The 18,733-nt window shown below is 46.7% G+C and overlaps 1 protein-coding gene across 2 annotated transcripts in view; it reads right to left on the reverse strand.

Annotated features, from left to right (window-relative positions):
* Window positions 1-261: 261 nt before the first annotated feature.
* LOC105687951 (titin) overlaps window positions 262-18,733 on the reverse strand; it is a 28,977-nt gene continuing 10,505 nt past the window's right edge. For both annotated transcript variants that reach the window (XM_048659778.1, XM_048659777.1), the window contains 27 exons: window positions 18,418-18,690; window positions 18,105-18,337; window positions 17,709-18,021; window positions 16,584-17,642; window positions 15,957-16,499; window positions 15,641-15,895; window positions 15,411-15,554; window positions 14,939-15,340; window positions 14,463-14,864; window positions 13,993-14,215; window positions 13,723-13,895; window positions 11,784-11,923; window positions 11,191-11,707; window positions 10,962-11,105; window positions 10,611-10,865; window positions 7,815-10,516; window positions 6,740-7,742; window positions 6,259-6,657; window positions 5,657-6,176; window positions 5,401-5,572; window positions 5,138-5,324; window positions 3,649-3,988; window positions 2,839-3,559; window positions 2,404-2,742; window positions 2,152-2,308; window positions 1,874-2,040; window positions 262-1,703 (listed from right to left, as the gene is read on the reverse strand). In XM_048659778.1, the coding sequence (XP_048515735.1) occupies window positions 1,563-1,703; window positions 1,874-2,040; window positions 2,152-2,308; window positions 2,404-2,742; window positions 2,839-3,559; window positions 3,649-3,988; window positions 5,138-5,324; window positions 5,401-5,572; window positions 5,657-6,176; window positions 6,259-6,657; window positions 6,740-7,742; window positions 7,815-10,516; window positions 10,611-10,865; window positions 10,962-11,105; window positions 11,191-11,707; window positions 11,784-11,923; window positions 13,723-13,895; window positions 13,993-14,215; window positions 14,463-14,864; window positions 14,939-15,340; window positions 15,411-15,554; window positions 15,641-15,895; window positions 15,957-16,499; window positions 16,584-17,642; window positions 17,709-18,021; window positions 18,105-18,337; window positions 18,418-18,690 (11,924 nt within the window). In that variant the 3' untranslated portion in view covers window positions 262-1,562. The remainder of the gene's footprint in view (window positions 1,704-1,873; window positions 2,041-2,151; window positions 2,309-2,403; window positions 2,743-2,838; window positions 3,560-3,648; window positions 3,989-5,137; window positions 5,325-5,400; window positions 5,573-5,656; window positions 6,177-6,258; window positions 6,658-6,739; window positions 7,743-7,814; window positions 10,517-10,610; window positions 10,866-10,961; window positions 11,106-11,190; window positions 11,708-11,783; window positions 11,924-13,722; window positions 13,896-13,992; window positions 14,216-14,462; window positions 14,865-14,938; window positions 15,341-15,410; window positions 15,555-15,640; window positions 15,896-15,956; window positions 16,500-16,583; window positions 17,643-17,708; window positions 18,022-18,104; window positions 18,338-18,417; window positions 18,691-18,733) is intronic.

An 18,733-nucleotide genomic window follows, 5' to 3' on the forward strand; every position in this document is an offset into this window, starting at 1 on the left:
ACGCTATCAAATTAATTTGTATATATAGATTTGTTTGAATTATGTGCATTTGCGTATTTTTTTTTTAATATAAGACGTTCACATTCACATGTACACGGAATCAATCCTATAAGAATAATTGAAAGAACGGTAAGATTGTAACTTATTCCATAGAACGAACCAAAAGAAAAATTTTTCAAAGAAAAGATAATTAATAAAGACTAATGAACTTGTCAATTTTACATCAATACTTAGTGATCGAGTCATGAACAAACGAATATGTTTTATATTCATAGTATATTTTTTATTAGACTTTCCATTGTACAATAATAATTAATTATTAGAATGTTAGGAGTAGATAATCAATATGCACATATGTATTATGTGGTTGTTGTTTTTTTTTTTGTTTCTTATGTGTGTCTCTCTTCGTGTACGTATTGAGAACATATGTATTCATGGTATGACAAAATACTAGAACATATAAATAACTAATGTTCGCATGTGAATGTATTTAAACGAATAATTATTATCTGATGATGAATCGACGATCGGTGTACGTAACAGACGAACATACACAATATATCGGAGTAGGCTTTTCACTCGCCACGAGTTCGAGTTTCCGTAGAAATACGTCGTGCACTATTTTCATTCTCGCACTTGTATAGATCGATCGATCAATATTGTTTTCGTATCTTTTCATTCTATATTCTCAATTTTCGAAACTCTGTAGATTCGAAACAATAGAATTTATCCGTCACGATCAAAGTCGATTCCAGGCAAAGTACACACTCGTACATGTGCTTATTACGTCTCACTTTTGTTCATGTTATTCTTTCTTTGCACCTTTGTGTATGGTAAATTTATAATCACATTCGCATGTCTGTACTTTGCTTTCAGACTCGACTTAACGTTTTCCGTATTTCTTTTTCTATTAACCAGTTTTTTTTTTCTTATTCTTCATTATTTTTTCAAATCATCAACCCATCATTTTTCTTCCAATTGTGGTAATGGCAAGTATTTTTATAGCACCACCTTCACATTATATCGTTATAGGTACCAGTATATTAAATATTTTTCGCGTGCATAATTATTGGCGCATACGTACGTTATCTATAAACGTCTGCGCTTAAAATGAATTCACTTCTTTCACACGTCTCTCTTTTCGTGATACTCAAATTGTTAAGAAGTTAGTAAATATATATAGTAATATGTATATTTATGAATAGAAAAAAAAAAAAAAACACGAAATGAAATGAAAAATGAAGAGAAACTGCCCGACTAGCAAGAGATGATTAGGATCACAAGTATAACGTTAAAAAGCGAAGGAAAAAAAAAATTAATAAATAAATATTCGTCAGAAAAAAAACGAACGACGCACTCCGATGATCGATTAAACGCATCTATTTGTGCGGTCGTGTTGCAGCTTCTGGTTATTTCGAAAAATAGCCAAATAGCCTGAAACGGCTGGTGAGCTATACGACCGACTAGTTGCCGGTTGATTATAATCGCGTACGTTATAAATTAGCTTGTCTGACAAGTTTTGGGGTCGTTTCGTTTTGGGTTGGATTAAGAATGAAGTTTGATCAATTCTTACTTTTGACGATGAGTTTCGCCGACGTTTCTACAGTTCCAGCTGATGTCGTTGCACGGCATGAAAAAGTACCGCTGTCTTCTTCGTACGTCGTTGCGATCAGTAGAACGGCGTTGTTACCTTCGTGAATCATCTGAAATTTTGAGAAAAAAAAAACGTATTAACGATGCATTTGAAAATTACATTTTGTTTGATCAATCGGATCGATAGCTAGACGGTCTATTCAAAATATTTTTATTTCATTAATGCACAGAAATGTTTAACAATTTTCAAAAATTAACAAATCGATAAATGGGAACTCACTTGAAAGTCTGGCGATTGTGGGATCAGGGCACCGTCGCGGTACCATTGAATCGTCGGTTTCGATTTCGGCGGTGACACCTGAGTTTTGAACTGGGCCGGTTGACCTTCCATGACAATCTGGTCCTTGAGCGGTGTTAGCTTGGGCAGGACATCCGTGGTGTCCGGAGCTGTAAAACAGTGAGGAATATAAGGGTGAGTTTCACTGCGAAAGTGATAATTCAATCGAGCTGTGATTGAGGCCAATCAATGAATAGAAAAAAAAAATAGAGGTCGTTTACCGAGAACTCGAAGATTAGCTGATGTTGTGACATCACCGGCCGGATTTTTGGCGATGCATTTATAGACACCTTCGTCCTCGGGGAAAGCCTCGGAAATTTTCAGAGTGCAGACTTCCGCTTCTTTCAACATTTGGAAGTATTTGGAGGGCTTGATGACCTGAGTAGATATAACAATATAAATTACCATTCAATATCAGGGAGAGAAAATTTAATTGCGAACCACCTTGCATTGTAATGAATTTGTGTATTTACCTTGTCTCCTTTCTTCCACTGAACGGTTGGCGCTGGTTTTCCAGATATTCTGCATCTGAAGGCAACCGAGGCCCCCTCCCTGATGGTCTGATCCTTGAGCGGTTCGGCGACGAACGGTGCTTTTTCGGCACCCGGTGTGCTGGGTTTCGACGGTTTCGTCGGAGACGCAGGTGTCTGGATCGTGCAGTCGGCGTCGCACCTCGCCTCGCCAGCCCTGTTGATCGCCACGCATTCGTACTTCCCGTTGTCTTCCGGCACGGCCTCCAATATCAGGAGGGTGTAGACGTTGTCTTCCTCCAAGGTTTTGTAGCGGATGTCGGCCGTCACTTTTTTGCCGTTCTGAAAATTGGTGAGTAGCAATTATTTTTTATCAGTAATTAAAACGATCGACGGGGGACGTGGGAATCGTGGTAAGTCCGGAGGGATGTGTCTCACCTTCAACCAGTAAACGTCGAGGGGCTTGGTGCCTGATAATTTCGCGTCGAATCGCGCCAGTTGACCGCTGGGCACCGTTGTGCTCTGAATGGTGGTCAAAAAGCTCGGGGGGATGACACCACCCCTTCCTGGCTGCCTCCTGCGTTCTTCCACAACCAGATTCGCGCTGCACTTGGCTTTTCCTCCACGATTCTCGGCGATCACCGAGAATACACCGGAATCCTCCATGAAAACTTGGCGTACGATCAGCACCGACTTCGTACTGAACGTGTGGATCTGGAGATCGGACGAGTTCTGGATGGGGAAATCTTCGCGGTACCATTTTATGGTGGGTAGCGGATCTCCGTCGAATTCGACTTCGAATCTCGCCTGCTCTTGCTCGAACGCTCGGCAAGGCTGTATCTTTTTGGTGAACACCGGTGGGTTAGCGGGCTTCACCTGCCCCTGCACGATCCTCTCCTGAGTCTTGGCCTTGTGCTCAACTTCCGTGGTTTCCGTTGCCGTTATGTTTCTAGTTATTTCTAGGTCGCCCTTGGTCTCCTTCTGGGTCTGACGCTGCTTGGCGACGTGTACCTCGCGACCGTGAACCGAAGATTCCGTCGGCTCCGGAGGATGCCTTCCGCCGACTCTTTGCGAATCGATCTCAACTTCCGTCACGTGTTGGCCTTGACGAAGAACTTGCCGCGGAGGAGGTGGTGCCGGTCCTTGCGGTTGGGATTGACTGCAAAGAGAAGTATATTGAAAAAATGTGCCATCGAATTGTTTTTTTTTTTTTTTTTTTCTCAACATCGTAGCGACAGGTAAACTCACAGGTTCTCCTGATATTTCTGTGCCATTCCCTTAGCCACGGAATTGTCGACGAGTTTGTCGCCGGGGACTGCGAATTGATGAGTGTTCTCTCTGAGTCTCGTTTCCTTGAGAACTTGCTCCTCCTCGAGGTTCATCAATTTGTTGTAATAATCTTCGTTCTTCTTTGTTTTCACAGATTTCTGCCATTCGGTCTCCGGCTCTTTGTAGACTTTTTGGGTCAGGTGATCCGTGGCGATATCGACACCCTGGGACACCGTTTGGTGCCGTTCGTCGAACACACGTTCCAACTCGGTGTCTTGTCGTTCGCTCTGGTATTGCGTCAATCCGATATCGTACCACGCTGGGGAAAACACATGTTAGCCACACTCTGCCTAATGATATAGGCTTTGCCAAGGATTCGGTGATCTCAAGTCTCATCGTCGGTTGCTGTCCGGTTGATCAATGCATGCCCAACAACATTACGCGGTACAACGTCAACGGTAACAAATAATAATGGTGAGTTCAACACGATCGCTTATTTATTTTATTTTTTTCACCAACGAACAATGTAATAATCACCAGGATGTTGCAATTTTATAATATCATAACGGGATCCTCGAATTTCAACTCCGACAATTCGCAATTTTTTCATTCGTACTAAATCGCGATCGATGATTCATTCAAATACGGATGAAAAATCGGTCGTCGGAGCTTTGGAAACGGTTGTGGAATATATATTGGGGGTGCAAGGAAAAAAAAGGGTTTATGGAAATAAAAAATAAAAAGAAAACAACGACAAGACAAAAACTACAAGTAGATATGGGTGACATATCGACTTGACAAAGATTCAACAAAATAATTACATAAATAACAAAAAAACTACGATTACGATAGCCGAACAATTTTGATAACCATACCTTACGGATTCCTCAAAGTTTTTTTATTTCCTGACCAATCCGTGAATATAGTATTGCTGCTCTGTTTCCGAGGCAGGCTACCGGATGTTCGTCCACTCGTGGAAACGGTGAAAAATTTCGGGAATCGGGAAAATGGATGTGCTTTTGCTTGGGGAGGAATTTTAGAGTTGCTTGAGGTGATCAGAGTACATGTAACTGTTCGAGTATTTTTTATGCTTCATATTATTTTCGTGAATGTGTCATGTAGACAAGGTGGACGCGTTTTTATCCGAGTATTTGAACTATGAAATATCGTGAATATTTTTTGCGTGAAAAGTGCTTTGTTTCATGTTGGCTGCATTCGTGTGCATATTGTCTGATCACATTTTGTATGTATCGTCAATGATAGCAGGTAATTGCGCGACTGGAAATTTGCGAGAAACTTTTCCCCTCATCGGATTTTCTTTCTTTCAATTAACGATTATTCAGAAAAGTTCATATTTTACAAACATCCTTCAAAAATCTATTGGGAAATTTTTCTCGCCATCCAAATCGCGCGCAATTTCGCCCGAGCGACCCAAACTCGGGCTCCGAACACGGTTCATCATACTTACGCCTGGGCGAATTCTTGAGCACCCCGCGGTAATCGTCGCTGCGCGGCTTCACCGTAAGGGTAGTTTCCGTACGGGTTTCACCCACGGAGCTACGGGCGATCACTTCGACTTTACCGTGATCGTATTGTCTGGTCTTTGGAATGTCCAAATGGTACATCCCGTCGTAGGTGAGCTTGTATCGGGCTCCCTGTAACAGCGATCGATTTTTTTTTATCCACCCGTTACGATATTCACGTACGACATCGCAAGTGGGATGAACTCACGTTGAAAACGGTATGCCCGTTGATCATCCACATCACTCGTGGTTTCGGGTGTCCCGTAACGCGACAGCAGAATCTTGCCCAGTCGCTTTCTTCGACGGTTACCGGTTCTGGTTTACTTACGAACGCCGGTGGTGCGCGAACTTTTTCGTCTTCACCCTCTTCTTCCGGTACACTGTTCCCCAATACAAAAATTAGATCGATCGAATATTTATTGATTTTTTTTTTTCGTTCGAGGGATGAAAAAATTTATACTCACACTTGCCAGGCGGCTTCCATTTCCCTGATTTTCTCGATACTCTTCATTCCCTTGGGAAGTTGAGATTCGTAGATTATTCCGGGTTTTCCGGCGGTCCTGATCACGGCTCTGGTTTCGTCCATACCGTAGAGATTCGTCGCCCTGCACAAATATTCGCCACTGTCCTCCGGGTATACCCATCCGAAGTTCATTGCGACGTAACCGAAATCGTAGATCGGCGTGAATCGGTTTTTGTGAGGCAGTGGTTTACCGTTGAAGAACCATTCTACTTTCATGTTCGGATCGCCCACAGGTGCCAATTGACATTCGAATTTTGTGCTGTTCATCTCTATGAGCTCAGTTTGGTCCTTTATTTGCGTCACGAAACGAGGTGGTTGTTTCTTGTCCGCGTCGTAGAGATCGTCCTCGGTCAAATGAATTTCCGAAGTGTATTTTTTGATGGTAGCTTCCATCTGCATCAAAGCTTCGGATTTTTTCATCCCCTTTGGTACTTGGTTTTGTAGAATGATGTTCGGCAATTCTGTTGTAACGAAACAAAAATAAATAGATTAAAATAATCCGGGTTACAGAGCGATCATTGATCGTTGATTATTTTTACTCACTCTTGCAAGAGACTGACGCCCTCGTTGTGTCTTCGCCGAGGTCATTGATGGCTTTGCAAACGTATTCACCGGAATCTTCCGAATAAACGTACAAGACGTCCATGGACACGAAACCCATGTCGTAGGTTGTTCTATATCTGTGTCCAGCTGGGATAAGTTTTCCGTTTCTGTACCACTCGATCCTCAGATTAGGATCGTCCTTGGGCTCCACGCGACACTCGAATCTGACCGGTTCGGATTCATCGACGGTTGCGGATTGAATTTGGGTGATGAACTTGGGCGGTTGTCTGGGGGCGTCAGCCGCGGGGGCAACGCTGACCGGTCCGCGTTCCAACTCTTTTAATTTTTCGCCACTCATTCCCGATGGAAGTTGCGAGTCGTAATCGATCGTTTTTTTAGCTATGAAAAAAAAAAAAAATTGATTTCATTCCGACAAAAGGTCATCGAACGATTTTGAACAGCGTGTTTAGGTCGTACTTACTTTTGCATATTATCGATGCCTTCGTAGTCGCGGATCCCCATTTGTTAGTAGCTCTGCATACATATTCACCGCTGTCCCTCGCGTAGGTGTAAGAAAGATCGAGAGAGATGAAGCCGAAATCATTGATCATATGAACTCTGGATCCGGTCGCGAACGGTCTTCCATTGTGGAACCAATCTATGCGCATCGTGGAATCGCCTACCGGTTCTACGCGGCAATCGAAGTGACTCGGTCCAGCTTCTTCCACTTGAATGTCCTTCAGCTCGACCGTGAATCTCGGAGGATTCGGTTTTTCGTCCTCGGTCATTATTTCGTCTTGTTTGTAGAGAGACTCCTCCAGTTTTTGAATGCTCTCGGTGCCGCTCCTGAAGTTGGTAGGGAGTTGCGGCTCCAGAATTATTCCCTGACGTCCTCTGACTTGGAGCTTGCAGGAAACCGTCGCCTCTCCGTGACGGTTCGTCGCTTTGCACGTGTAAAGACCGGAGTCTCGCTGGTAGCAATTGGCGACCTCCAATATGACGAATCCAAAGTCGTGGATAGTTTTCACTCTGGATCCCGCCAGAAGCGCCTTTCCGTTGTGATACCACTCGACGCGCATACTGGAGTCGTTCACCGGCTGCAGCCTGCACTCGAAATGGGCGAGCGAGTTTTCCGCCAAAGTCAAATCGGACGGTGTCGTGATGAATTCCGGTGGTTTGCCGGTGTCGTCGTCGGGACTGGCCTGTCCCGGCGCGTTGCCGAGACCCTCGAGTTCCGCGATCTTGTCGATCGTTCCCTCCATTCCCTTGGGTAGCTGAGATTCCAGTATGATGTTACGTTTGCCGGTGCACTTCAACGTGCACGTCGTCACGGCTTCGCCGTAGTCGTTAGTCGCTCGGCAACTGTATTCTCCGGTGTCCTCCGGATATATCGGGGAAATCTCCAGGATCACGAAACCGAAATCGCAGAACGTTCGGAACCTCGATCCCGTACGCAGTGGTTTGCCGTTCCAGAACCATTCGACCTGTGAAAGAATGATATTTCGTGACGATTTGGATAATTAGTCGCGATGATGCGGATGATCGTTATTGATTACCTTGAGTTTGGGGTCATCCGTGGGTGTCAGTCGTGCCTCGAAGTGAGCGCTCTCTCCTTCTCTTAGACCGTCGATGTTGCTGAGAGGAACGGTGAACACCGGAGCCTTGCCACGTTCCTGGACACTCTGTTCCTCCTTGGTACGAATCAAGGAGTCCTCGAGAGATTGAATTTTCTCGAGACCGCCCTCCATACCCTTCGGTAATTGAGACTCCAGTATCAGGTTCGCCTTGGACAGACATCTCAACGTAGCTTTGGTGGAATCTTGACCGTATTTGTTAACTGCCCTGCATTCGTACTCTCCGGAGTTTTCTTCGTAACAGTATAGTATATCCAAAATCACGATACCGAAATCGTGGAACGTTCTGTAACGATGTCCGTGCGGTAATTTCTTGCCGTTGTAATACCATTCGACGACCAGATCGGGATCCGTTACCGGTGTCAGTCTGGCTTCGAAGTGTGCCGATTGTCCCTCCACCAGTTTTGTGATGTTCGAAATTTGTGTTATAAATTTGGGCGGTTCCGCGACCGGTGTCGACGGTGCAGCTGGTTGATCAGCCCCCAAACTTTCGAGTTCTCGGATGCGAGCCAGGGAATCGGGTTGCAGGGAATCCAGGTAGACCCCGCTCTTCCCGAAGCATTTTATCGTGGCCTTGGTGTAGTCCTCGCCGTATTTGTTACTCGCCTTGCAAACGTACTCGCCGGTATCGTGGGACATCACGCCGGCGATGTCCATTACGACGAATCCGAAGTCCGATACCATCTTGAATCGGGACGAATGACGAAGGGGTTGTCCGTTGTGGAACCATTCGACTTTCATGTGAGGATCGCCGACCGGAATCAACGTACATTCGAAGTGTACGGACTGTCCGTCCTTGAGTCCTTCGAGCGATTGAATTTGAGTGGTGAACTTTGGCTTTTGTCCCTTGGATTTGTCGACGCATTCGAGATTCACGCTGATCTCGGCTCTTCCCCACTTGTTCGTCGCCCGGCAGGTGTAAGTGCCGGAATCCTCGACCTTGGTACCGAGTACCTCGAGAACGACCATACCGAAAGCGTACACCGTCCTGGTCCTGTGACTTGCTTCGAGTTGTTTTCCATTGTAAAACCATTCGACGACCATTGTTTGATCGCCGACCGGTGTAAGGGACGCCTCGAAATGAGCTATTTCACCCTCCGAAAGGTTCGTCAGGTTCTCGAATTGAGATGTGAATACCGGTGGGTGTCCCTCGTCGCTTTCCGCCGGAGTGCCGTCGGGTCTCTTCAGCGATTCTTCGAGGTCCTGAATCGCTTCCAGTCCCTCCTTGCCCTTCGGATGCTGCGACCTTTCGATCACGTTCTCTTTGGTCGAACAATAAATTGTCGTCGAGGTGAAAGCTTCGCCGGCCTTGTTGATCGCCTTGCACGTGTAAATTCCGGAATCGCGGTCGTAAACGTCGGTCAAATCGAGCGTCACGAAACCGAAGTCACTGGTCATCTTGAATCGGGCACCGTGTTCGAGTACCTTACCGTTGAAGTACCATTCTATGCGCAGATTCGGGTCTTCCTTGGGTTCGACTTGACCTTCCAGATGAAGCGGTTCGGATTCACCGAGTTTGAACTCGGGCTGAAGTGGTACGATCCATATTGGCTTGGGGAATTCGTGTTCCGGTCCCGAGTCCCGCCTCTGTAATTTCGAGAGGTAGGCGTCCTCGGCTTCCTTGACTTTCTCGAGTCCAGCTTCGCCCTGCGGATGTTGCGTCTGCAGGTAGATACTCTGCTTACTGATGCACTTCAGGGTACCGGTCGTTTGAGCTGTGCCCTTGGAGTTCGTCGCCTTGACCGTGTAAAGTCCGGAGTCCTCCTCGTAGGCGTGATTGATGTCCAACGCTACGTATCCGAAATCGTACGTCGACTTGAATCTGGCACCGAGCGGAATCGGTTTGCCGTTCACGAACCACTCGATCTTCATCGTCGGATCTTTCGACGGCTCTACGTTGCATTCGAAGTGAACGTTGTCGCCCTCCTTGCACTCGACATTGTTCAGATGAGTGATGAACACCGGTTCTTCGTAAACGGTCTCGGGTTGTTCGGTACCGGATACGACCGGTTGTTCAAGGGCATCGATCTTCGGCAGCGCGTCCGGGTGGAGGGTGTCTCCCAACAGCCAGTGTCGGTCGTCCACCTTGAGTGTGCAAGTCGATACGGCCTCACCCAACAAATTTGTTGCCTTGCAGGTGTAAATCGCGGAGTCGTCGGCACGTACACCGTTGATGGAGAGAGTGACGAGACCGAAATCGAAGGTGCTGCGTAGTCGGGTACCGGTTTGCAGAGGTACGCCGTTCTTGAACCACTCGACGCGGAGATTCGGATCCGCTCTGGGCTCCACTTGAGCTTCCAGATACACGTGCTGACCTTCGGTAAGTTTGTCGTAGCTCTTAAGATGGGTGGTGAATACGGGAGCCTGTTGCGGAGTCGTATCGATGAACATTTCCGGCACTTTGTTCATCTCGGCTTCTTTCAATTGAATCTTTTGCCATGCGTCCGGCTGAATGGAGTCGCCGACGATGTTCGAGCGAGCTTTAACTTTCAGCGATATGGAAGAGACAGCCTCTCCAGATTTGTTGATCGCTTTGCACGTGTAGACTCCGGAGTCTTCGGATATCACCTTCATGATGTCAAGAGTGACGAAACCGAAATCGTGGGTGACGTGGAAGCGAGATCCTTGAAACATAATCAACAATTAATTAATGACAATTCAATCTAGTCCACAGGTTTTTTTTTTTTTTTTTTTTACTTTCTATAAAATAAAACTCACCCATTTTCAACTCAACGCCGTTGACGAACCACTCGAATCTCAAGCTCGGATCACCAACTGGAACAACCCTGCACTCGTAATGAGCGACCTGCCCTTCCCAGAGTTCGGAGGGACCGCTGAGAAGCTGTGTGAAAATTGGTTTGTCGAATACTCTCTCTGGTTCATCGGGACGTCTTGGACCCTTGTCAGCTTCGAGCTGAGCGATCCTCTGTTGAGCTTCGGGATGCTGCGTTTCCAGTTGAATGTTGGCTTTGGCTGTCGGTGAGTGAAAAGGGTAAATATCGCCGATTTTTAAAGTTGTGCAGGGTGAGAGAGAATTCTCTGACAAATTAATTGCAACATCATACTCACATCTAATTCTCATCGAGGCGGTGGTAACAGCCTCACCCAGTGGGTTCAATGCTCTGCACATATAGACACCCTCGTCTTCGTCGCGAATGTGCGAAATATCGAGCGACACGTAGCCGAAGTCATGTACTTTGGTGATACGGGAACCTGATAATATAAAAAAAAAATATCAACCCGTTGCTTTTCATGATTATCACTTTCAAGCTAATAACAATCGTACGCTGAAACTCACTCGTTTCAAGTGGTTTTTCATTTCTGAACCATTCGACCTTGAGTGTTGGATCTCCCACGGGAATCAACCGGCACTCAAAGTGCGCCGTTTGACCCTCCGGTATGGAATCGATGTTCTGGAGCGGCTGAGTGAAGACGGGGCGTTGTCTGGTCTGAGGCTCAGGGACATCCGGTCTTTTCCAGGGTTGTTGGGATTCCAGTTCCCGGATTTTATCCATGCCCTCCGGGCGCTGGGAATCCAAGATGATGCCTTCCCTGGGAATAACCTTGAGACTGATGGACGACGTGCATTGCCCGAGGGCGTTGATCGCCCGTACGGAATATTCTCCGGCATCCTCCGGTACAGAGTGCCCGATGTCCAGGGCGACGTATCCAAAATCGAAGGTGATGTGGAACCGGGACGCGGATGGCAAGGGCTTCCCGTTATGGAAGAACTCGATGCGGAGATTTGGATCGTGAAGGGGTTCAACTTGGCACTCGAAGTGCGCCGTTTGGCCCTCGAACACTTCCGTTGTTCCCTGTGATAATTGAAATGAGCAGTTTTTATTTCTTTCTTTGATTGTTCAAGGGTACGCTGTGTGTTGATAAACCCACCCTCAGCTCCGTTACGAATCTGGGTGGAGTGACGACGGGCTCTTCGACCTCCAAACGAGCGGGATGTCCTTGAGATTCGAGTTCTCGAATCTTTTCTAGACCGTCAGGGTGCTGACTGTCGAACAAAATGCTACGGCGCGCTGTAAGTAAGATCAGAATATCCTTTAACTTATGAATTCTCAGTTTTTCTTTAAAAAAAAAACATGATTGAAAGCGACAATTATTTTATTCACATCCATTTAACATTAGAAGGGCTGATAATAGTTTTAAGACGGTAATCGTAATCCTATAAATCTTTGGAATAACATGCAAACGCTTGTACCCCCATGATGTGCGCCCATTGGATATTATCAGATCACAACGAACGACTGTGAAAACGCGAGACAAATTTAACATCGGACATAATTGGGACGCAACCCATTATTATTAACGAGGTTTTGTAATTTATTAGACTGTCAGACATGAGGTATTTATGTTAGTTGAACGTGGTCAGCAAGGTGGTACTGGGTTGTGATTAGTATTTTACTGACGACCTTTTTGATCATCATTCAGTCTAGCTGCATTCTGGTTATTCCCGTTCTCCGTCGAATCTTCTCTGCATTTGCAGAAGAGTCCAGGTCTCGCGCGTATCGTTTCTTTTTTGGAACATTTACAGAAGTCATTTTTCAGTTTCGATTCTGGTAGATTTTCCATCATCGTATCTCCTGACTCAGGTCTATTGCATACGATTCCAAAAGTTGTTTCACATTTTTTCTGCTTAACGTCGCATTTGCAGAAATAATCGGATATCTTATTTCGAATCGCTTTTATCGGAGATTTCCTTCTTTTTCTTGGCTTTTCGGAAGATTTCGGAGCTTCTGATCGATTTCTAGTAATCCGTTGGCTGGAAAATGATTTTTCTGCAGATATTAATACCGATGCACTGACGGGACTTTCGTTGTCGGACAATTTTGTAGGAATTTTTCTCGACGACGATTCTAGTGCGATATTATCTTGCAATAATTTTATCGCCGCAATATCCCGTTCCGTCGAATCAGGTGAATCGCCACTTTTAGTTTGCGGTGGTGAATTTCTTTTTCGAATTTCCACCGGCTCCTTTTTTTTACGATCTTTACACTTTGACTTTTTGCGCGAATTTTTAACGGAGCTATCATGATCTTTTCTCAAAGTTTGCGACTCGACCTGCATAGGTGATAATCTTGGCGGGTTAGTGAGATCATCGCCAAGATCTTTAACTTTCGAAGAATATTTCCTTTCATTTATTTCTCCATCTATTACCGAAGAAATCACAAGATTTCTGTCTTGTCCCACCGTTACGGCAGCTTGTGATAGTTGTCGCGAATTTTTCGCTGGTTTGAAATTTTCGTGACTCGGAAATTGAGCGTTGAACGGTGCTGAAACTCTCCTCTGAGAAATTCCAGTCCTCGCAATATTACGGGGACTGAGGACTGCCGGAATTTTTTCACGAATCTTGGACGATTTTTCGTCGGTCATTTCGTAGTTACGCGGCGTGGTGTCCTTATGAAATAATTGATTCTCCTGAGTAACAGAGTCGTTGGTACGTGAAAATTCGAGAGGAGAGGATTGAGGATAACGGTATCCTTTGGAAGCGTTGAAACCCTTTTTTGAAAATCGTAGAACTGCGTCAGGTGAAGGTGGTTCGGTGCTGGGTAAGCTGGAAGGGTAGCGTGGAACGGGGCTGCGGGAGATAGTCTTTGGTACGCGGGCGGTGATTTCTCTCGGGAATTTATTATCGTCGCAGAACCGGACGCAGCGTGATGGACACGATTCGTCTCGTTGGGCTGGACAATCGTAAGATATAAGACGGTCGAAGTAAAGATGTTAGATATGTGTAGATGCGACCCCCTAGATTTTTTTTTTTCGCGATCCGGAACATCATGTTGGCATATTCGAACGACAAGAGTTCAATTATACTCACAGGCGACCTTGATGGTGCAAGTATTAACCGCCTCGCCGGCTAGATTCGTAGCTTTGCACATGTATGTACCAGAATCCTCGGAGTATGTGTACAAAATGTCAAGAGCCACGTAGCCGAAGTCGTGAGTTGTACGGAATCTGTGACCCGTCTTGATCGCGACGCCGTTCACGAACCTGGAATCGCCATTGAAAAATATTTCGCGATCAGGAATGAGAAACAGAAAACAAAACAACCCTTATTTTGCTTAGCGTAAAAAATCTAGATGCCTACCATTCTATCTTTAGATTTGGATCGTTGATTGGCTCGACGCGACATTCGAGATGAGCGTGTTCGCCTTCCTTTAAGTGATCCAGGTTGTTCAGAGGTGTCAAAAACACGGGTTTCTGGTGAACGGTTTCCTTTTCTACCACTTGTTTCACGTCGACAGTCTCCAGTTCCCGAATCTTCTGCAATCTCTGGGCATCCAGGGTGTCGAGGAGAAGACCTTGCTTCGCTGTAGGCAAAACGAGAATTGATCGATCATACATTTCATCAGTTTTATAGATCCAAACGCGTCATTGTACTCGTGAAATTTGGTCATGATGCCATGTGCTTGTCAAATGCGACAACAAACTGTCTCTCATTGATAAGCATCAAGTTCACACCGCCGCATAAATCGATAAATTCATGTCGAATCGGCACATTTTTCATCTCGTACTAATTTAATCTTGACTGAAAAATTAAGTTTCAGAGCTACTTACAGTCGACTCCGATTACGCAAGTGGTCACAGCTTCACCGACAGCGTTCCTCGCCTTGCACATGTACGTCCCCGAGTCTTCCGGATAGGCGTACAATATATCCAGAGCAACGAAGCCAAAATCGTAAGTAGTCTTGAATTTGTGTCCCTGGGGAATCGGTCTACCGTCTCTGTACCATTCGACTACCATGGTAGGGTCATTCACCGGTGTCAACGTAGCTTCCAAATGAGCGTTCTTGCCCTCCGGTAGGTGTTCGATATTTTTCAAGGGTCGTCCGAACTTCGGTCGCTCCGCGATTATCGTGTCTTCGGCGGCAACGCGTTTGTACCGTGAGTCGTCTTCCAAGTATTGAATTTTCTGGAGAGCACCTTCGTGCTGGGTGTCGCTGATGATGGACGCTCGGGCTGAAGAGAGAGAATCAGTTGAAATAGAGGGAAAGAATTAATTGTTGAGATCGCCGGACGACTTCGATACTCACACTTGACGTCTAGATTGATGGAACTTTCGGCGGATCCGAGTCTGTTAGTAGCCCTGCAAGTGTACGTGCCGGAGTCTTCCGCGTATACGCTGAGTACGTCGAGTGCGGCGAATCCGAAGTCGCAAGTTGTACGGTATCTGTGCCCGGTGGACAACGGTTTCCCGTTGTGGAACCATTCGACCTTCATATTCGGATCGGGGTACGGTTCGATGCGACATTCGTAGTGCGCGCTCTGACCTTCGACCAGATTTGTCGGTCCGTTGAGCTGCACCGTGAACGACGGTTTGTCCTTGACGGTCACCTCCTCTTCTTCGCGCCGCTGATATTTACTCGTGTCTTCGAGAGCCTGGAGTTTCGAAAGAGCGCTCTCGTGCTGTGACTCGAACTGCAGGGCTGCCTTAGCTGTTCGATTGAAAGAAAAATTTGAGTGGAGGTGATTTCGTTAGTGAGAAATTTTCTTCGTCCTACTCACATTGAACGAACATCGTGGCAGAGGTCACCGCTTCGCCAAGGTCGTTCACGGCGCGACAGGTGTACGAACCCGAATCTTCGGGGTTTACGTATTTCAAGTTAAGCGCGACGTATCCGAAGTCGTGCATGGTAGTAACTCGATTAGCTGAAAATTAACGGTTCAATCGGTTTTTTTTTTGTTTCTACTCATCATCGCGAGGTACGAGATATGAAATTATTCGAGTCACTCACAGGCGGAAATCGGTACACCGTTGCGCAACCATTCGACCTTGAGTCTCGGGTCACCAACGGGTATGACTCGGGCCTCGAAGTGTGCTGCCTGATTTTCTGCGACGCGCAAATCTTTGATAGGCATGGTGAAGACGGGAGCCTGGCTTACGGTCTCTTCTTGTACACTCTTTCGTTGGTAGCGCGACGAATCTTCCAGATGTTGAAGACGCTGCAGCGCTTCTTCGTGCTGTGATTCCAGGTAGATCGTTTTCTTGGCTGTGAATTGATCGGTTGGTTGATAAAATTCAGATAATTACTCAAGAATAATTGTACTCACAGTGCACCACGGAAGCTGCCGAAGTGATAGCTTCGCCGATAGCGTTTCTCGCGCGGCAGGTGTAGGTCCCAGAATCTTCTGGGTAGGCGTACATGATATCCAACGCGACGAATCCGAAATTATTGGTTTCGATAAATCTGGAACCAGCTTTGACGGGTTTATTGTCGTGGAACCACTCGACCTTCATTGTGGGATCAGAAACGGGAATCAAACGGCACTCGAAGTGGGCTCGTTGACCTTCTTTGATCTCAACGTTTTTCAACGAAGTTGTGAATATCGGTGCCTGAGTAGTGGTCTCGTCGACCACCTCTTGTCTTTGGTATTTTGACCTGTCTTCCAAATAATGTATCTGCTCGAGACCGACTTCGTTTTGAGTGTCGGTCAGAATTTGTGCGGTCGACCTACAGCCAAGGGTGCACACCACCTCGTCGCTACCGACTAGATTTACGGCGCGGCAGGTGTAGGTGCCCGAATCTTCCGCGATCAGGTCAATTACGTCCAGGGCAACGTATCCAAAGTCATGAATGGGACGGAATCGGTGTCCTGGGGATAAATAAATCCGCATGATTATCGTAAAAAGCTGAAAATTTCATCCAGATTACGCCCTCAAACTATCGCGACACTCACCTATGGTTACTGGACGACCGTTCTTAAACCACTCCACTTTAAGATTTGAATCCGTGACAGGTTCGAGTTTGCATTCAAAGTGAGCGTGTTGTCCCTCGCGCAGATTCTCCTGGTTCTTTGGTTTCGTGACAAATCTGGGCTTTATTTTAACGACCTCGTCGACTAGCTCGTTCCTCCTGTACCTGGAGGCGTCCTCAAGGTATTGAATTTTCTCCAAACCTTCGGGGTGCTGAGTTTCCAACAACAGGTCTTTCTTGGCGTGGACGCGAACGGAGCAGGAGGTAACGGCCTCGCCGAGTTGATTACGCGCTTGGCAGGTGTAAACGCCGGAGTCATCGGGATAAACGCCCAATATATCCAAAGCGACGTAATCGAACTCGTAGGACGGTCTGAAACGGTGTCCGGTTTTCACCGGATGACCGTTGACAAACCATTCGACGCGCATGGTTGAATCACCGACTGGTTGAAGACGGCATTCCAAATGTACGTTGGTAAGTTCGACGGTTTCGATATTGTGAAGAGGTCTGCTGAATTGCGGTGCCTGCAAAACCGTGACATCCTCCTGTTGGGTTCTCCTGTACCTCGAGGCGTCCTCGAGCATTTGAATCTGTTCCAAGGACTGTTCGTTTTGGGAATCGGTAACGATGTCCGAACGTCCGATGACCCGAACGCAGGCCGAAGTGTGTGCCGTACCGAGGTGGTTCGTCGCTCGAACCGTGTATTCTCCGGAGTCCAACGCCGTTGTGTGGACGATATCGAGGGCGACGAATCCAAAGTCATAATAAGTCCTGAATCTGGAGCCAACGGTCACGGGACGTCCGTTCTGGAACCACTCGACTCTCATCGTCGGATCACCCATGGGTTCCAAACGACATTCCAAGTGGATGTTTTTACCCTCGCTCACCGGTTTCGGATCGGATAACGGCTGAACGAAAATCGGTTTCGACTTTGAAATTTCTTCGATGTGATACTGGGGCTCGACGAACTTCGAACCCTCGAGACGCTGCGTTTTTTCGAAGGTACCGTGGTGCATACTACTGGTGTCGACACCCGAACGAGCTGGAAAAAGAGGTTTGATTTCGCGTTACGATTTTCTCGTACATCGTCAGATTTCGGGATACTCACTTTCCACCGTCATTGTCGCCGAAAGTTGTGCTTCGCCGAGGGCGTTTCTCGCCACAACGGTGTACGTTCCGATGTCCTCGGCGCGGACCTGAAGGATATCGATAGCGACGTATCCGAAGTCGTGATAAGTTTGAATCCTGTTAGCGGCAGTTATAGCCTTGCCGTTGTGGTACCACTCTATCTTCATGGTAAGGTCACTCTGCGGTTCCACGCGGGCTTCGAAGTGCGCCCGTTGACCTTCGACAATTTTATTCGTACCCTTCAGTGGTCCGAGGAAACGAGGTGCTTGGGTAACTTGAACCTCTTCCTGTACCTTTGAAGAAAAATGGGATGTTTTAAATCTGATGAAATCCAATCGGTAGAATTAAAATCAGGCGAACATCGAATTATATTTACCTGACGAGAGTAACGGCTGGAATCTTCTAGCGTCTGAATTTTCTGAAGTCCACTGGGATGCTGACTGTCGTATATCACATCGTTCTTGCTGATTACGCTCAATTGCGCGGTGGTTCTTGCCTCCCCTGCCCTGTTGTAGGCGCGGCAAGTGTACACTCCGACGTCGTGAATCGTTACGTATTTTATAGTGAGCGCTACGTAGCCAAAGTTGAAGAAAGTTGTGATTCGTGAACCTGCGAAGATCGAATACCGGTTGAATACCCGTTGAAATGAAGAGAAATGCGTTTCATCGTCCGCACAGAATTCAACTCACTAGCTTCTACTGGTCGTCCGTCCTTGAGCCATTCGACGCGTAGCGTAGAGTCACCGACTGGCTCTAGGCGGGCTTCGAAATGTGCGAACCCACCCTCGCGGACGTTGTTTTGGTCCTTTATGGGGCTCTTAAATTCCGGTGGGGTTATTCTCTCTGGTTGTTCCTGCGTGTATTTCTGGTGCATCGCCTGCTGATAAGCTTCCAACTCCTCCGCAGCTTCGATGTACTTCTGTTGCTCGGGTATTCCGAGATCGGAGGTAACGCTTGTGCGCGCTGAAAAACAAATCGTCGCTCGTCGTTCAAAAATTACCGATAA

The sequence above is a fragment of the Athalia rosae genome, chromosome 8 (assembly GCF_917208135.1).
Source record: "Athalia rosae chromosome 8, iyAthRosa1.1, whole genome shotgun sequence".
Lineage (NCBI taxonomy): Eukaryota > Metazoa > Arthropoda > Insecta > Hymenoptera > Athaliidae > Athalia > Athalia rosae.